Here is an 18,426-nt window from a genome sequence, read left to right as displayed (position 1 = left end):
TTGGGAGTAGCCTAAGCTACTTAATTATATACTCTACCCCTTATATCATCTCTTTATAGGTGCAGTACTGCACAACATATTAACTCAAACCTTTTTATTTCATTTAGGGATTTATTACTTGTTTCTTTTGAATCTGTATATTTGTTGAACTTGTTTGATTGAGTTTTTTCTTCTAAAATGTGTGGTCTTAGGTGTAAATTTAATTTTCAGTGTGCATGTCCATTAAACACACACACATATATATACGCGCGCGTGCCCAAGTATTCAACACCCAAAAGAAGCCACATATGAAATGTTGCAGCATCATTTTTAATGGAGTTAATTTTCTCAACACCATCGCAAAGAAGTTGGGTTGAAGAATGCCATCGCAATGCGCCTTTGAGCTGCAAAATGCTATTCTGTCACTTTTCCGTCCAAAACAGCCTTTAGAGCCACTCTTCTAGAGAGAGAATCTTACAGATGTCAATAAACCCCCTATGTGTTAATGTTCTCTCTTCTCTGCATGCCTTGATTCAGATTTCTCCATGCAAATAGATTTGCTCTCGGATTTACATCAGGCACATCTCACATGGCTCGGAAACCCCCCATCTCACACGGTTTCCGAGATTCAAAGATTGTGCGTTAGTGATAATGGCCCACAATCTCAGACGGTTCAAGAAACCGTCTATGATAAACAGTATCACATACGACTCTAAGTCATAGATTCATCCACCATGACAAATATCATTAAAATAGAGAAAAAATCATAAAAAGACAACTCCATGAAGCCCTAGATCTAATTAATATTCAAATTAAAGATATCTACAACAAATTTGCAACTAAGCACTTACCTTAGAGAAGAGGATCCACCAAATCCACCCAATTTTGAAGTTTGATTGGAGCAATTTGGTCAAAATTGCCACCTCTGCCATTCTGTTTCAGACAAACTGAATTGTGGTCGTCGGAGCTACAACTATAATGGGGAGGGGGGGGGGGATTATCCCAAATGGGTTTGAATTGAAACCGTCAAACATAATGTCGATACCTCTAGCGGTTCCAGTTAGGATTCGTCTGAGATAGTATCCCAGACAATTCTAGGGTGGAACCGTCTAAGATGAGCAATTATCTCAGACAATTCCAACTGTTTGGCTAATCACAAGCCGTCTAATATGTGCTTTTTTTAGTAGTGTGAGTATATTTCTATTATTTTGTTAAGCTACTCTTGCGAAAATAGAGATACAAAGATAGCACATTCGCATGACTAGGTTCTACTTCTCAGATCTTGGTCATCACATAAGTAATTCTAATTCAGTATGCAATAGCATGTGTTAATTTCTCAAACTATAATTGGAAATATTTCAATTATCACTACTACAGAAATAGGCTTATATGCTGACCTATCATTGCCGGTTCCTTACGAGCCGACAGTGATAGAGTATCACTGCCGGTTCGTATAAAAGACCGGCACTAAAAGGCCATTCGAAAAGAACCGGCAGTGAAAATCCACTATCACTGCCAGCTCGTGGCTAGAGCCGGCAGTGATAGTATCACTACTAGTTCGTATTATGAGCCGGTAGTGAAACCTTGACTATCACTGTCGCCTCTTGCCACCAACCAACAGTGATGCTCGTCGAGCATCACTGTTGGTTGGTGGCAAGAGGCGACAGTGATAGTCAAGGTTTCACTGTCGGTATTACTGCCGGCTCGTGGCTAGAGCTGGTAGTGATAGTGGATGACAGCTTATTTTAAAAAATTAATAACTTTTTCATACTAGGTCGGATGGGGACAAACCTTATATCAAAACTGTAACCCTCGAAGAGATCTACAACTTTGTAGTTGAAAACTTTTTCATTTGATGTCATTTAGATATCCAAATAATCGTTTGAAGTTTCATACAGAAGATGTCAAAAGGATTGCATATGCTAATGGTATCACTAGTACTTTTGTGGTGGGATGGTAAGGACGTATCGCGCGAGCTGAGAGGTTCTGGGTTCGAGTGCCATGAACCGCACGTGCGCGTATTTCACGCAAAAAATCACGTGACATGTGACTTGCGACAGCGCGGGGCATGAGGTTCCTCGGGTGCAAAATATATATATTTTTTCAATTTTTTGGGTCTCAAAAAGATCGATTTGGTGCCCAACTATCACTACCGGCTAAAACCTTCAACCAACAGTGATAGTCGATTATCACTTCCGGCTGAAGCCTTCAGTCGGTAGTGATAACCCCTTCACTGTCGATCCCCAAGCCGGCAATGATAGTCGGGGACTATCACTGCCCGTTGCCCACTGCCGGCTCTAAAACCGGCAGTGAAACCCCTTTATGAGCCGGCAGTGAAGGGGTTTTTTTTTATAGTAGTTTATCATATATGTTTCATGGTGGCATATGCTCGGATTCCATTAAGAGTTAATCAACATATGAAGTGTGGGATGAAGAACATCAACGTAGGGTAGTATTGACATTTCCAAAATTGTCTCTCTCCAGGTAGGACACTAACAGCTGTTTTGGATGGAAAAGGTAATGGGATGTTACTTTGTAACTCAAAGGCGCTTTGTGATAGCATCAATACTACGCTACTCCTGCATCCAAGAAGGCAACCCGTGGATATTGGGTTCGGGCTCCCTAGGCAGAAGCTTCCGCCTCCCCGCTTCCTCTTGCCGAAGCTGGGGGCTCAACAGATGTTGATCTTCTCCATGCTCGGAGATGTTATCCTTCATAGCTCAGGGCTCTGGGGACTTGGGGACGGGTGCCAGCACGCCATTCGGTGAGTCTCCAATAATATATAAAAAAGAAGCTAAGATTGTGTTCCTAAACGTAAGAAGATTGCCAACGTAGATGATTTTGTCTCCTACCCGGAAAGGTTTCTAAACCACGCCTTTAGTTCCTATTCGATCGAACTCTCCCTTCTCGTTCACGAGGAACTCGACTTGCCATTCGGGTCAGGAAAGAGAACTAGTGTTCCGTAAAGAGATTTTAGCAAAAATCTTTATCATTAAAAGATACATTACAAAAGCTTTACATCCAAAAGATGCTATCTAAGCATCCCTACATCCCTAAGTTTTACTCCTACGACAACTCGAGAGAGGAAGGAAGAGAAGACCCTAGTAGAAGAGCCTACGCTTCAGGTTCCTCCCGCCGGAGCAACTGATGTAGTAGTTGGCCGCTCCGCCGTCGTCATCAGAGGGAGAAGGTGAATAGGAGTCCTTGGCCTCTTCCTTCTTATTCTCCTCCTCCAAGGCCTCCTCCTTGCGTATCTCTTCCTCTGAAAGATCACAGTCCACCTCTTCTACTTCACCCGGTTGCTCAATCTCGGTGGCAACAGTCTCATCGGCTACATCTTCTTTCATTGCCTCTTCGTCAGAGAAGACAATGATGAGCTCAACATAGGAGTCTGACTGCGCTGGCAATGGAGGTGGGGGTGGCAGTGGCGGTGGTGGAGGTGACTTAGGTGATGGGGGCAAGGGTCCCAACGGAGATGTTGGGGGTTGTCCTAGTCTAACGCTCACATCTCTTGAGCTAGAGGAGGATGAGGAGGCCATGGCTAAGGGCAAAGGCAGGAACAGATGGCTTTGGATGACAACGTCTGCTACCCTGGGTTTATAAAGACTTTGAAGCCATGGGGTGGTTGTGACCTTTCGTTACTAGGCACCGTATGGCGGGGCTAGTAAATTAATGACTCTCGAAATCCAAAGGGTCTGCCAGATGTCAGGTCACGTCAAATCCTACTCAGGGGGCGTGCGCGGAAAAAGAGGCGCTTAACAATTCTCCGACTAGCCCACTAACATTTCTGATTACAACTCGAGGCCACAATTTTTTGTGCCAGCATCTCGTCACATTTAATGCTCGGAATCTCTTTCGACGCATGTGGAAGCAGTTGGAACAAAATCCCAGGGAAACCGGCGCACTACCTCGATCAACGCGCATAGTTTTCAAACGTCATCATGATCCTCTGCCAGGAAAGATTCTCTTCAACACCACGCGAAATTTCCACCGTGATGGTTCAAATTTCAAAAACCGTCAAGCGAGGAGTCACTTCTCCCTGTCCTTTTTGGTACCCCAAAAGGCTAGGATGATATTTTCTCGGTTGACTCGGAATCCCTACTCAGTTGAAATACCTATTCGGTGGCTAACCCAGTCATCTGGAGGTGTTTGAACTCCCGACTAGGTGACCGAAGGGCTTCCAGATACCCAGTTAGATGTACATCCTATCCAGGGATTCAAGTTATCACTCGAAGAAACGACCAGTCAGGATGTCTCCCTTGGCTTGGCTAAGTTTTTAATCCGTCGCAGTCTCACTTCATGTACTGATGGGGGGCTTGACGATGAGTAATATAAAACTACTGTATACGGATCCCCTAGAGTTTTCCTAGATACTCAAAGTATATGATTATATCTAGGGAAGGAGTCCCTAGATGTATGAAAACCGCCCGCAGGTTCTAGGGTATTCATTAACCAAGAGATTTTATCCCTAAATTTAAGGATGACGGAATCCTACTCCGAAAGGAATCTGGAGGCTACACGGCACCCCCATATATACACGGAGCCAAGTGACCCTGTGGAAAAGGAGTAAAAAAAGGTAAAAACAAGTCACAAGCCAGAAACGGATGTTCAACGAGCCTCAAGCCTTCTGTAATTGCGATCTACATTGACATCTCACCGAGACTACGCACGAGAAACTCTCGACTAGGTTTATATCCCATCTAGACTAGCCAAGACCCCCCTGGTAATCTGTCTCGAAGATCAATACAATAACACAAGACGTATGGCTATTATCCTTCAAGAAGCCTAAACCTGTATAAATTTCTATCTTTTGGTGCACGATTCGGCAAGAGAGAGTATCCCCTACTCTAATCACATATTCATAAGATCGGCAGTTTACTAATTGTCGACAACATTCTTCAACCCAAGTTCTTTGCAATGGTATTTTTCAACTCCGGCTCCTTTGCGATGGTACGGAGCAAATCAGCCCTTTTTAATATAATAGTCATGGGTACTCGAATACTTAATGAGAAGTAAAGAACTCTATACTTTCATATTATTGACGATGGTTGCAATCTAAAAGTGTAAGATGGGGTAACATTTTTAATGTACCCAAATTAATGTACAAGCGCATGGTAAAAAATCCTATTAAAATTAGTTATATGATCAGTTCTACGCATATAGATCATGTATCTCTAATCTATGGATAACATTTTGAGGAATATGTGCATAACTTTTGTTGGGACTACGGTTTTCGAAGATTGAACACATGGTCCTTCCGTTGCAGACAACATGTTTGACAGCATTTCACACAACTGCGGAGACGTCAGTCTTATTGGTCTCTTCATAGAACTGGATTAAGCATTGACAGCAATTTTTCAGAGGGCTAATTGCTACAATAGAAACCAGAGCGACATAACCCTACGGAATCACTCAGATGAAAAGTTTGCATTTGCTATAAAAATTTGGAAAATCCTTCAACTCTTTAAAAGCATTATTATTCAGTCCAAGAAACAGAAGTGTCCATGAACTGCCACCGACCAATCATACAATTTTTTTAATCACCATGAGGGCTCAGGAGCAGCCGGGCTACAGGCGATGGTGGACGACACGGGCTTGAAGCTGAACTGGGAGCTCCACGCGTAGTAGAACTTGACGGCATACTCGAGACCCATGGCGATGGGGCGGCTGCCGTTGAGGGTGCAGAGCTCGCCGTCGCCGTCCGGCCGTAGGACGCCAGCTGGGTCGACGTGTACGGAGGAGTTGAACCCGCGGCACGCCAGCTTGACCTCGCCCTGCGAGCAGATGCACCTGTTCTCCACCGCCACCGCGTACACCCGATACCCTCCGACGACGTGGCCCGGCACGACGGTCTGCGTGATGGCCAGGTCCGACGGCTTGCATTCCTCGTAAGCGTTTCCTGCTCACACAAAGATTAAAGAAGAGTGTACGTACATGGCATGTCAGGCTGTGACGATGAAAATAATCCGATTACATTGGTCATGCCTATCTGGTCGTCGGTTTTAAAGTTTTTTATATCGATGGATAAAGTTTTTAAAGTTTGATTATATTGTACATACTCTTAAACGATATATATTTGAAAATGGAGGGAGTAGTAGTTTTTTTTTCAAACTCAACATATGGATAATGCAACAGATGGCTAGGAAGGTAAACCTCCGTTGCAAAGGCAGCACAGCAACAAGAACGCAAACATCTTCAGCGTGGCCTCCATTTCCGATTTCTCCTTCGCTCTATTATTAGCTCTTGTCTGTGCTTGTGCACAGCTCGTCATTTGAGGTAGTTATTTATAGGCCGACGTGAGCTTATCTTCTCTTCTTTTAGCAGGGTTACTACTACCAAATACTGTCACATATATTAGGCACGCATTAATTGTTGCAGTTTCTCAATCAATAGAAACTGATCCATTTTATTTCGCAATCAAGAGAGGAATGCATGCAGAGGACGTGTTCCATGTTATCGTCGCTTTTATTTCTTGAGCAATAAATTTAAAGCTAATTTCAGAATAAAACTCCCGTTTGGACTCGGCTCCTCTGACTTCACAGCGGTGACTTCACCCCAAATCTCACCGTCCGTTCTGGCAGCGCTTCATCCGATGACCATGAAGTTAGATCCCCGACTCACCTCGTCTCAACCTCAGCTCCCACCCCAGGTAGTCACCCAAATTCCCCAACCAACACCCGCCACCGCTTCCATCACTCCGTCCGAGCTCGCCCCGAACCCGCCGCTGGACTCCACCCACCGACAAGCACGCCCCCACACCCACCGCCGCTTCCATCGTGCCATCCAAGCTTGCCCCACACCCATCGCTGAGCGCGCCCCTGTAACCATCGCCAAGTCCGTCACCCAACGCACGCAGCCGAGCCCACCACCCCCGCCCCCCAAGCTGAGGCCGCCCCGCCGCCGAGCTGGGAGGTTTAGCAAAGACGAGGTCAGGATCAGTTACTTGATCGAATCAAGTGGCTTCATGTAATCATGTCCGATTCTTTTGTTTTTTTTGGGGGGGGAGGGGGCAGATTTCTTGTGTTAATTCGTGTAAATGGTGGTTTTACTGTTGTTGTAGGCTAGATACTTCTTCGAGCAGCTAATTTGTGGCATGAGGTACTACCACTTCATGGTAAGAACAAATGATCGATCTTTTGCAGCAAAAAAGTTACGCCATTTGTGCTGATGAAATGAATGTTCAATGTGAATTTGTCATGGATTTACAGCAAATTTACCACCGAGACTTGAAGCTGGAGAACACGCTGCTGGTAGCGAAGATCCTTTGATGCAATTTGTTGTGATTGTGAATGGTTTAAATTGGCGATGATGGACAGTCGGTCTTTTTGACATGGACCCGTCGCACGGCTAGAGCTCCGACGGCAACGAGATGAACCGCCACGACATCTTCCATGCCAGCGGCGAGGGCTCAAGAAATCTCTTGTCTACTACCACGGCAGCGCCGGCAGAGGCACCTTGACCGACTGGATGATGCACCATAGGTGCTGGCAGCAGCAAAAAACAACAGAAACACATGCTTCCTGCCAGTATTTATGTACTAATTAGATTGTATAGATTGCAGAAACAGTTGCGTAGATTGTACGGATTGTAGTGTGATGTACTTATGTACTGATTGCAAGCTGGTAGATACATTTCTAAAATTAGTGGTGCATTGTGATGTACTGATGTATTGCAACCCTTCCAGAGTCCAGTTTGCTACATTCCAGTTTTCGGAACATGAACTGTTCCAGCTCGGCATGCCATCTTAATTTTGCCTACCTTTTTGTGATAGCCCAAAGTTTTTTCTCAGTTACCCATTTCCAGTACATATGCTTCATGCCTGCCTTTTTGTATTTGGTCCTTTCTTAATGAATTTCTTTTGCACTATCTCATCTATAGCTATGCCTAAAAGAAAAGAGAAATTTTTTTTGAAACAAGATTCCTATAAATATGTACATACAAAATAAGCTGAGCTGACAGTTAATGTCAAGCATCATGTACATACAAAATATGCTAAGCTGACAATGAATGCCAAGCATCATGTATATACAGAGTGATTCAGAGTTTCACAACAAAATAAAACAAAACAATGATGACGCAAAGATGATTCTCATCTTTAGATCAAAGCCATCATCTTCAGCAGTAGCAGCAATAAACTCATCATAATAGTTCTTCAGTGCTAAGGTCATTGGTAATTGGTCCCTGTAAAATTTAAGGTTTATGTGCTAAGGTTTTGGTAATAGTAAGATCACTAAATTTGTATGTTTACAGTATGAACAAGGTTACCATCAATAGTTGAGTGAAGCTATCAATGACCCTATATTCTTCAACACCATCATTCCTAGAAGCATCATCCTCTTTTATGTGTGCTTCCACACCATCGTTCCTAGTCACTTGTGTTTTCCCCCCTTGTAGTTTAGTTTTAATATGTGCTTTTCTCCTTGCTTTGTGCTTCTTATCAAGCCAGGTTCTTTTTGTCTTTGAACCTCTTGTGCGGACTTCTTTATTCTTTAAGTGGGCACCACTTAGCAAGTCATTTGGTGTCTCAACATCAGCACGGGCTGCACATGGATCACCTGAAGTACTTCTACATGCATTGATTTGGTCTTCAACTTGCCTACTAAGGATGTCAAGTGTGTTATCTACTAACATGCAACATTCAAGTGAGCTAGCTATTTGATGTGCCAAACTGAGAAATTTGTGGGAGAGATTGATCCTAGTTTCAGCTCGAGAACACTTTACCAGATGATCTCTTTTATCTTGTTTATGACAACCGGTCCATGTGCTGAAGGCATGACCCACGGCACATCCCGTCAGCCATTGTGTCGTGCCGGGCTGGGCACTGTTGCGGCATAGTCGGCCCAATGGCCCGGAAGCCCGGCAGGCACGGTGGTGGGGCTACATGGTGGCGAGCCAGCACGGGGGTAGGGCGGGGCAGGGTGTGGCGCTGCACTGCAATGCATGGTGGCATGGCGGCACGAAGGTGGGGCGTTGAGGCCGAGGGCGAGGCCACTGGGAGGCGGGACGAGGTGGCACAACAGCGTGGCGGGCGGTCGGGTAGCAAGGCTAAGAGGCTGGAGGTGGGGCAACGAGGCGGGGTGGGGCGAGGTGGCCTAGGGCTGGGCGAGGAGGTCGGGGGCAGGGTGGTCGGGCAGCAAGGCAAGGCGGGGCGGCGACGGGGCTAGGCTACTGGGCAGCGGGGTGGGGAAGCGCGGGGCAGGGCGGGGCAACGACGGGGCTAGGTGACCGGGCAGCGGGGCGGGGAAGACGCGTGCAGGGTGGGGTAACAGGGTGGCAGGGTGACTGGGCGGCAAGGCAAGGAGGCTGGGGGCAGGGCATCATGGCGGTCGAGTGAGGAAGGGATGGGAAGGTTGTGCCTGTGTCGGCTCGTGCCGAGCCGTGCCCGTGCCAGCCCACTGTGCCGAGGCATCGGCCCATGCACGGCCTGGCTAGCTGTGCCATGTGGGCCCTGCCCATCTACCCTTGTGCCTGGGTCGTGCCTACAATACCGTGCCTCAGGCGAGCACAGTAAGCACGACCAGTTGGATATCTTTAGAGACACTGGGAGGAACGGTGACGTCCTAAGAGGGGGTGAAATAGGACACTTAGAAACTAATGGCTCCAAAAACTTCACAGGATAAACCTATCCCAATTTCTATCTAAATATGCTCTAGGTTTATTTAGTGTGTCTACTCTACCACTCTAGAGGATTGCAATCTACTCTAGTAAGGTAAATTGAAAGTATGTAAATGTAGAAACATAAAAAAGGTAGAAAGATAAACTAAGAACAAAGGATTTTTAAACCGTAGTATTGGTGGCACACAAGCCACCCCTAGTCTTCATTGGAGCTCCACAAAGGATATGATCTTGGTCGCCAGGTCTCTTCCGGTCACGACTCTTGAGCCATCAAGTCACTGAGATAAGGTCTCAAGCACGATGAGCCACCAAGGCGAGGTCTCACCACTAACCTCTCTTCTGGTCACTTATACATTGTCTTCACTTCGGAGTTTTAGTCATAAAGACAAGGGCCTCCACGTCCCCACACAATCTTTTTGCCGCTGCTCCGCACCAAGTCAGAGGGTCAACAAGTTACCGACGAGTCACAAAGACTCTAAGGTGCCAACGTACCTCTCAGTACATGGTTGGATCACTCCTTGATTCACTCTCTAGGTTGCATCACCTAACAACTCTTCTCTCTAGGCCTATAAGAACTAATCACTCTCTAATGGTGTGTTAATTGTCTTGAATGAACACTTTAAGAACTTTGATGGCTTGGATGTCTTCTCAAGTGTATATGAGCTTCTCTTGACTCCAGCACCTTCAAATGGTCGATTTATAGCCCCAAACTCACCAACAAGCCGTTGCTTCAATGGCTCAACTTTACTATAAACACTGGATAATCCGGTGACAACAATAGTACAAGCACCGAATCATTCGGTGTGTACAACCTCATAAACTTGCCGTTAGAACCCACTCAGAACCACTTCTGAACATCGGATTGTCCGGTGTATACTTTATCTCCATCACCAGACTATCCGGTTTGTATACTTGAGCCTGACTGAGGCAACTTCTTCACTGTTCAACTGTCTGGTGTATTGATCTTCTGATCACCGGACGTTCCGGTATGTATAGGTTCATCTTCTCTAAGTTCTGGAAAACACTCCGGTATGCATTGTCTTTTTATCATCAGACCTTTCAGTGTATTGATCTTCAGTCTTCGGTAGTCCAGTGATACCACAAGTGTACACACCGAATTATCTGGTGTATACTTCATCTCAATCATCAGACTATCTAGTGTGTATACTTGAGCCTGATGGAGCCAACTTCTTCACTATTTAACTATCCGGTGTATTGATCTTCTAATCACTGGACCTTCCGCTGTATATAGCTTCATCTTCTCTGAGTTCTAAAAAATACTCTGGATTGCATTGTCTTTTCATCACCAGACCTTCCGATGCATTGATCTTCAGTCTTTGATAGTTGTAGAGCTTTTGTTAATGCTTCGGTGTACACTGATTCTGATCTTCGGACCTTCCGGTGAGTACAATCTCATTTCAGCTCAATTTTCCATCCTTATAGAAAATGCTTCGGTGTGTACACTTGTGGTATCACCGGACTATCTGGTGTAGTTATTTTTCCTAGAACTTCTCAAATTCAATCAAACTTTATCCCGACTTCGGTGGCTTCTTCATGTATTGCATCTATGAGACCTACTAATCATATATTCTTGACAAACATATTAGTCTTAATAACTATGTTGTCATTAATCATCAAAATCATAATCATTGCCTAATAGGGCTATTTTCGCTACAATATCCCCCTTTTCTGTGATTAATGACAACACAACCAAAGGATGTGGCAAATAATAAATGATACCAATTCAAAAGAGCACAAAATCTTACTACATTGCTTGGATGCATGTTTTTACCACTTAGGCCCCCTTTTGTTGTAGCTCACCCTTTCTCCATTGCCACTATCTCCCTTGATCGATCCTACAAGAGCTTCTCTATTGTATGCTTTTGATACCAAATGTAGATGAGTCCGCTTTTGTCAACCTTGGCATATTGCTTGTTCTCCACTAGGCATGCCTGTTACTTTGGTCGTCAAACTTCTCCCCTTTATTAACAATCTCAAAAAGGGCTACACACATATTAAACTTGAGGAAGTGTTATAGCATATGGAAGAGAGCTTCACAAATCATGATCCAATAAAATGATATCAATTGAAGGGATACCACTTATAGGGATAATATTTCACGAATATGGTACCAATTGAAATGAAAGTGCATGGATCACAATTTATAGAACTCACATAATATGATTTAAACTCTCCCTATATGTGTGCATATATATGATAATAGAAGTGCATGGATCACAATATATCATGATGAAAGTTTAAATCATATTATGCATGAAGGTAGCTTAAATGAATAAATAAATTGGCAATGATATCAATTGAAGCCTTTAAGCATTGCATACCTCTGGGGCGTATTGATTGCTCTATGAGACTACAGAAGATACAACTAGTAACACATTTTAGTCTTAAAATTATAACCTATAGGATATGCTCCCCATAAATATGTGCATACAAATGTTAAATACTTGTGAGAGATATGCATTTGTTTTTATAACAATGGGGAGGGTACCCTATAGATTGGATCATGACACATGAAAGATACTAATTATCAAACTAGTGTCATCAAAGGAACCTGCAACTAATAAACCATGTAGGTTGCCCATAAGAAAGAGAGAAACACAAACAACCTACCTTATGAAAAACCTACAATATGAATAGTAACAAATTGAAATATGCACATACAATCCTAGTCAAGGCAAATGATCTAGATACAAAATAAAATACATGAATAAAGATATAGCTACCATTTACCTCTTTTACCTTTGATGGAAATTTGGGTGTATGATGATTATGATCTTCATCAATGTCCTCAATCTTATGTACTTGTCTTCTTTGCTTGAATCTTCACTCCATCTTGTAAGCCAAGTCTCCAAACCCCTATAGCCGTCTCGGGCTTCAAGTCTTTTTTGGAACTCAAACTGATTTGAGCCCCTTCATATTGGTGATGATCTCCTTAGGCACCCAAATAGGTTGGTTCCACCCCTAGTCTTTTCTTCTAAACATATGTGCAACAACTTTGTCATTGTTCTTCTTCTTGAGCTTGTAATGGTTGTTTTTGGTCTTAGTCTTGTAGTTGGACTTGGTGTAGATGTTGGAGGCCTTTTTGGAGAGGTTCATAATCTTCTTCTTCTCCTTGGTCTCCTTCTTAACTTGCTTGCACTGGAAGGATTTGTGACCTTCTTGATGGCACTTGAAGCATGTCACGATGGACCCCTCTGCAAGCTTGTTCACCATGCTATCACGGTTATCTTGAGGAAGTTGGATATGTCTTTTGCCCTTTAATCTTGCCAAGTCCTTCTTGAGCTTCTCCACTTCTTGCATGAGCTCATCATTCTCTTATGCAATGAGTTCATTAGATGATTCTACGATAACATTCTCAATTCATGTCTCATTGCAAAGGGGTGAGCTAGATAAATTAAATAAATCCTCACGAGAAGTGACATCATCTACCTTAGGCTTGAATTTAAAGAGTGAGGTAGATTGCTTCAAAGAGTTTTTTATACCATAGTATTGGTGAATTGAAAGTATGTAAATGTGGAAACATAAAAGGTAGAAAGACAAACTAAGCACAAAGGATTGTTATACCGTAGTATTGGTGGCACACAAGCCACCCCTAGTCCTTATTGGAGCTCCACAAATAATATAATCTCGGTTGTCAATTCTCTTCCGGTCATGACTCTTGAGCCACCAAGTCACTAAGATAAGACTATAAGTACGATGAGCCACCAAGGCAAGATCACACAACTAACCTCTTTTCTAGTCACTTGTACGCTATCTTCACTTTGGAGCTTTAGTCATAAAGATAAAGGTATTCATGTCCCCGCACAATCTTCTTGCTGTCGCTCCACACCAAGTCGAAAGGTCAACAAGTTACCGACGAGTCACAATAACTCTAAGGCACCGACGAGTCACAAGTTACCGACCCGGTCCGTAGTCAGGCCCGAGCCCAAGATGGAAGATGGTGACATTCCTCCCTCCTTGGGTCTCGTCCCCAAGCCAACTTGACCACAAACCACCGGGATCCCAAGGCGCGTAGAACTCCTGCTGGGCAGCTTCTACCACCTTGCGCCATTGGATAACAGCAAGCCAATTCATCGGAAAGTGCTCAGATTCTTGAGCCTTCACTGGTTTGACCGCCACATCAGAGAGGAGAATCTGATCATTCTTCATGGATGTGGCCACCAGGTGCCGCTCCTGCTTCCCTTTCTTCATGTTCCATCTGATCTTGCACTCACAAAACTTGTTGTATGCCTTTGCTCTAGGAGAATTCGGTGGGTTGAGCTTCAGCAACCTGGTTGTTGCTAGACTAAAAATCTGCCATGTGCACAACATGATTCTGCTCCCCTGGACGCAACCTCTCACCCTCCTCCAACATATGTATTCCTCTTCAGAAATGTCCTCCTGCAGGCTGTACAGGCGGAGATACTCAAGCAGCACCACAAGGTTCTCGCTCCTTCTAGCTGCCTTCATCAGGTCCTTACATTGTAATGAGCAGAGCAACGAACCATTAAAAGGTCAAGAATTGGCTGGAAGTATGACTCAACATGTTGTGAATGCTCCGCACCAAACTGACAACCAACACCACCATAGTTACCAACATCTTGATCTTGGACAGCTTCTAGTTGAGTCTCACCACCGTGCAATCGGACATTGAACAGATGCCACCCTCTTTACCACTGATGCTGGTGCCAATTAGGCCATGGTTCCAATTCCTGGACAGCAATACCAACAATGGTGACCGCAGTAGCGAAAGGCTCCAGTAACTCTAGTGCATCATTTCCTGACCAGCTTGAAACAGCCCATCTGCAGGGACCTGATCTCCAATTGCTAAATGGACAACCTCTCCAGGAAGAAGATCATATATGTATGGTCTTTGCATAAATCCATTCCCTGTAACTTGTAGTTGAATTTTGTTTTTCTCCTTGCCCGGAACCTTGAACTGCAGCGACTGCTGGTTGTCACTTGTTGCAATCGCAAACCCATCCAAAAGTATATGTAACAATTTCCAGACCATCATGAGCACCTGTTGGCCATCCTTCCATCTCAATTCGAGCAACCGGCGATCTAAACGTGCAGACAGCAAGAAATATATTCCCTAAGAGTATAACTCCATCTTCAGGCAAGCCGACAGCCATACTTCCAACTTCCTCACCAGTGCTCGCAAGTCGCAACAGCCATCACAACATCAACTCCGAGGCACTCACACAAGAGTAGATAAGGAGGCTTGAGGCCGTACCTTGGCGTAGCGAGGACGACCTTGGGGTGGAAAGTGCGCTCCGGTAAGCTGGAGGCCCGTTCCAGGCTGTCGCCGAACGCGGACTCAACGGCCATCTGGAAGGAGCAGTCGCGGCCGCGGCCAAGGAGCTCGACGAGGTGGTAGACGCATTCCGTCGAACACTTGGCGTGCACCGTCGGTTGCAGCGGCGGGCCAACCTCCCGCACCGGTTCCACCATCACCAAGTCCACACCGTGCTGACGCGCCGCCACCGTCTTGGCGGACGTCAGGAGCGGGCCGATGGTGTACACGCACGGAAAGATACGGCGCAGCGCGTCGAACGTGTTGAGGATGAGCCCCTACGCGTGGTGCGTGTTCTGCGCCTCGCCGCTGTCGAAGTGGACAATGACGTCGTTCGGGTCGGTCGTGCGGACGAAGTGGGGGATGTCTCGCAGCTAGGGCCAGGAGCCATGAACCGTGATCTCGCGTGCAGAATGGCGGTGCTCACGCAGCGTCCAGAGCCTGTCGAAGGTAACGCCGACGGAGAAGAAGAGGAGGTCGCCGAGTTGGCTGCGGACGCGTCGAGCTGCGACGTCTGTGCGAGGAGATCACTGCGGTGAGGGACACCCAGGACGTGCAGGAGCATCGGGTGTTCCCTTGGTGCCAGACGGCTCGCGCATTGCAGCTGGCCATGTGAACCATTGCGGCGGAGGCCACCGAGCTGGCCGCGGCGTGCATCGGGGAGGCCGATGTGCCACTGGGTCATCCGGTTTGGTGTAGCGGACGGCGATGGTGGTACTGATGGGCTCGATGCAGATCCCTCCGGCTCTGTTTGTGGCTGAAACGGCGCTCGAAAAGCCAGATCGGCGACAGAGGACGGAGGCGCTCGGGGTGAATCGAGCAGCGTGGGCTCCTCCCTTGTGGTCTTCAGCTCATCCACCGCTGCCCTCACATCTGCTATGCCGGCGTTCATCTCCTTCAACATCGCGACCAGCTCTGCGTGCTGCTCGTCGGTCTTCATCTTGAGCTGCAACCGAATCCCGTGCGAGTGATGCGGTAGGATCGACGACTCTGATACTAATTGTTATCGACCCGGTTGACCCAAACACTCCAATCCACACACAAGAACACAGAACAACCAAATTAGAGCTCGATAGCCATCTAAATCAAACACACACTGTCTGAGTACAAAGTGATGGAAGGAAGGAGTTCAGAATATGAGAAACAATCCAAATCGATACAAGGTACTGGGACTATCAGGACGGTGGAGGATCGGAGACGGAGCCGGGGAAGAAGGCCGGTGGAGCCGAGGTAGAAGGAGTCCGCCGTTTGGTTCGTTCAATTTGTTCTTCGATGGTCTCTCTCTGGATCAAGTCTCGTTCTTCTACGCCCACCATCCGAATGGGCCATGCCGACCCAAATGCAGCCCGGACTGTAGTCAGGCCGAGCCCAAGACGGTGACACCCTCCGCGCTGCCGCGCTGCGTCACCGGACTACACCCCATCGAGTCCGCCTCCCCAGAGCGCTGCGACCCCGGGCTACAGCGCAAGCACGCTGTTCCTGTCGCCACTTGTCTCCGATGCGGTGACACCGCCCTGTTGTCACCATCCCTACCAGAGGAGGTGCTATGCGCGCGACCCGAACCGGCCGCCGCGGACGTGAGCTTGCCTTGCTGCATGGATACTAGGGGCTCTGGCATCTTGTAATAGGATCAGGTTCGGTCCTGAGATTTTTTTATCCGATACGAAATTAAACATAGGACTCTAAATATATTTGCGTTGTTATCGATAAAAACTTAAATTACATCAAAAGTAATATTTATATGGAATACTTCAAACATATTATCTTAAAAATTTCTTCGGATATTTCTAGATGCAATGTCATTGATGATTGTATCAATATCAATCTCATCCAATAATTTCTTCTTAATGCATAAAGTTGCCAGACCGTTTAATCTTTCTTGTGATATTGTAGACCTCACATGGTTCTTCCATAATTTTAACTTTGAAAAGCTTCTTTCAGCAGATGCTACAGTCACTGGTACAGTAAATAAGATCCGATAAGCAACAGAAATATTAGGATAACAATCGGCATTTCTGACAAACTCAAAAATCTCCATGGCAGACATTGGTCTATCTGGTAAAGTCAACTGCATAACACTTAACTCAGAAATTAGATCATTTAACTCAACATCAGATGAACCCTTTAGAGAGAAAGTTTCTGTAAATTTAGTGCAACGGTCTTTTAGTTCAATACCATCCAATGACTTCAAGATTGTTGAACTCATTAAAAACCCAAATATACTTTTGAATTCTTGAAGTTCTTCAAATCTAGTTTTCAATGAAGTGATTGTCATATCAACCATAACAAAAAAGTAATCAACTTCAAAAGCCCTCTCAGCTTGCAAATTTGCTTCATTATAATCAGTTTCATCAAACTGTTTCTTCCTAATAGAACGATGCTTTACTGGAAATGATGCCTCTACACCCATTTCAGATGCAATATATTTGGCTATGATCAGACTAGAAGCAAATCCTTCATTTCTATAGCTGTTAAAATAATTTATTATGCCTTCAATTTGCTGTAAGGTAGACTCAATGCACATGGACGATGATTGCAACTTCTTACTCACAATGTTAACAGCAAATAAAATATCATACCAAATAACCATACCAAATATAAATTCAAAGCTGCCAAGCACTTCAAATAAATTTTTTGCATCACTCTTATCCTTGGGATCAGTATTATCAGATTCCCTTAAATTTAACAAAGTTGACCTTAGCTCAGGAGCTTGATACCTAATTGGTTTTACACTTTTAATTCAACTCTCCCAACGAGTATTGCACAACGATTTCACAATTAAACTTGGAATATGTTCGAGCAAAACTTTCCATCTTTTGGTAGAAATTCTGCAACCATCTCAACACAAGCTAAGAAATTGCCATTATGATCATTATAGAGTTGCTCTAAACTAATAGTTCTCGATGTATTGTACCACAAGGATGCTTGGTCCAGCTAGCCACCTAGACCGGATATGCTTGTGTAGGTGTAGCTGTGTGTCACATAGGAACAACGCGGAAGAGGGCAGGGAATTGATCAATTTCGGATGGATGTGCCGGGTGCAACAATAGGGGCACCTCCAATGGCTGCAAAGGGGCATGGATATCCCAATCTTTGTTGTACCATATAATCATAATGAAGAATTGGTGCCCATTACTTTATTCATGAAACTAGGCTTGGGAGCGAGGAGACGGTGGTGAGGTCGGATTCTTAGGGCGAGCTACGAACTAGGATTGGTGGAGAGCACCATGGATCCAAAGGGTAAACAATACCACTTTCAAGCTTTTTATCTACACATGAGTTATATGCTTGTTAAATGCTGCACTAGTAAAATGTTCATGTTTTTGCAAGAGAGGATGGTAGCTAGTTGGGTGCCTCAACTTGGGATGAAGTTCCAAAATGTGGATGATGCTTGGAAATTTTGGGTAGCCTATGGAGGTCACATAGGTTTTGAGGTCAGAAAGAGGTACACAAATAAAAGGAAGTCTGATGATAAGGTTAGATCATGTAGCTATGTTTGTGCAAACGAGGGTTTTCATAAACAAGATAAAAGGCAT

The 18,426-nt window shown here is 45.1% G+C and overlaps 2 protein-coding genes across 2 annotated transcripts; both read right to left on the bottom strand.

Annotated features, from left to right (window-relative positions):
* Nucleotides 1-5,519: 5,519 nt before the first annotated feature.
* LOC133886406 (uncharacterized) lies at nt 5,520-6,190 on the bottom strand. The gene is made up of 2 exons (XM_062326119.1): nt 6,133-6,190; nt 5,520-5,878 (listed from the first exon to the last, which is right to left on the bottom strand). Exons 1-2 carry the CDS (start codon nt 6,188-6,190, stop codon nt 5,520-5,522), a joined length of 417 nt encoding a protein of 138 aa, XP_062182103.1.
* A 10,465-nt stretch (nt 6,191-16,655) lies between these two features.
* LOC133886405 (uncharacterized) lies at nt 16,656-17,300 on the bottom strand. The gene has a single exon (XM_062326118.1). It carries the CDS (start codon nt 17,298-17,300, stop codon nt 16,656-16,658), a length of 645 nt encoding a protein of 214 aa, XP_062182102.1.
* Between the last annotated feature and the right edge of the window lie 1,126 nt (nt 17,301-18,426).

The sequence above is a fragment of the Phragmites australis genome, chromosome 12, assembly GCF_958298935.1.
Source record: "Phragmites australis chromosome 12, lpPhrAust1.1, whole genome shotgun sequence".
In the NCBI taxonomy this organism is placed as follows: domain Eukaryota; kingdom Viridiplantae; phylum Streptophyta; class Magnoliopsida; order Poales; family Poaceae; genus Phragmites; species Phragmites australis.
The sequence above is the reverse complement of the archived record's forward strand: the minus strand, read 5'-3'. Positions and strand labels throughout refer to the sequence as shown.

Bases quoted from the DNA above. Each gene is read 5' to 3' on its own strand.
- LOC133886406 (XM_062326119.1), bottom strand. From the start codon at position 6,190: ATGGAGGCCACGCTGAAGATGTTTGCGTTCTTGTTGCTGTGCTGCCTT. The intron at 5,879-6,132 runs GTTTACCTTCCT...TTGTGTGAGCAG, and splicing joins GTGCTGCCTTTGCAACGGAG to GAAACGCTTACGAGGAATGC.
- LOC133886405 (XM_062326118.1), bottom strand. From the start codon at position 17,300: ATGGGTGTAGAGGCATCATTTCCAGTAAAGCATCGTTCTATTAGGAAG.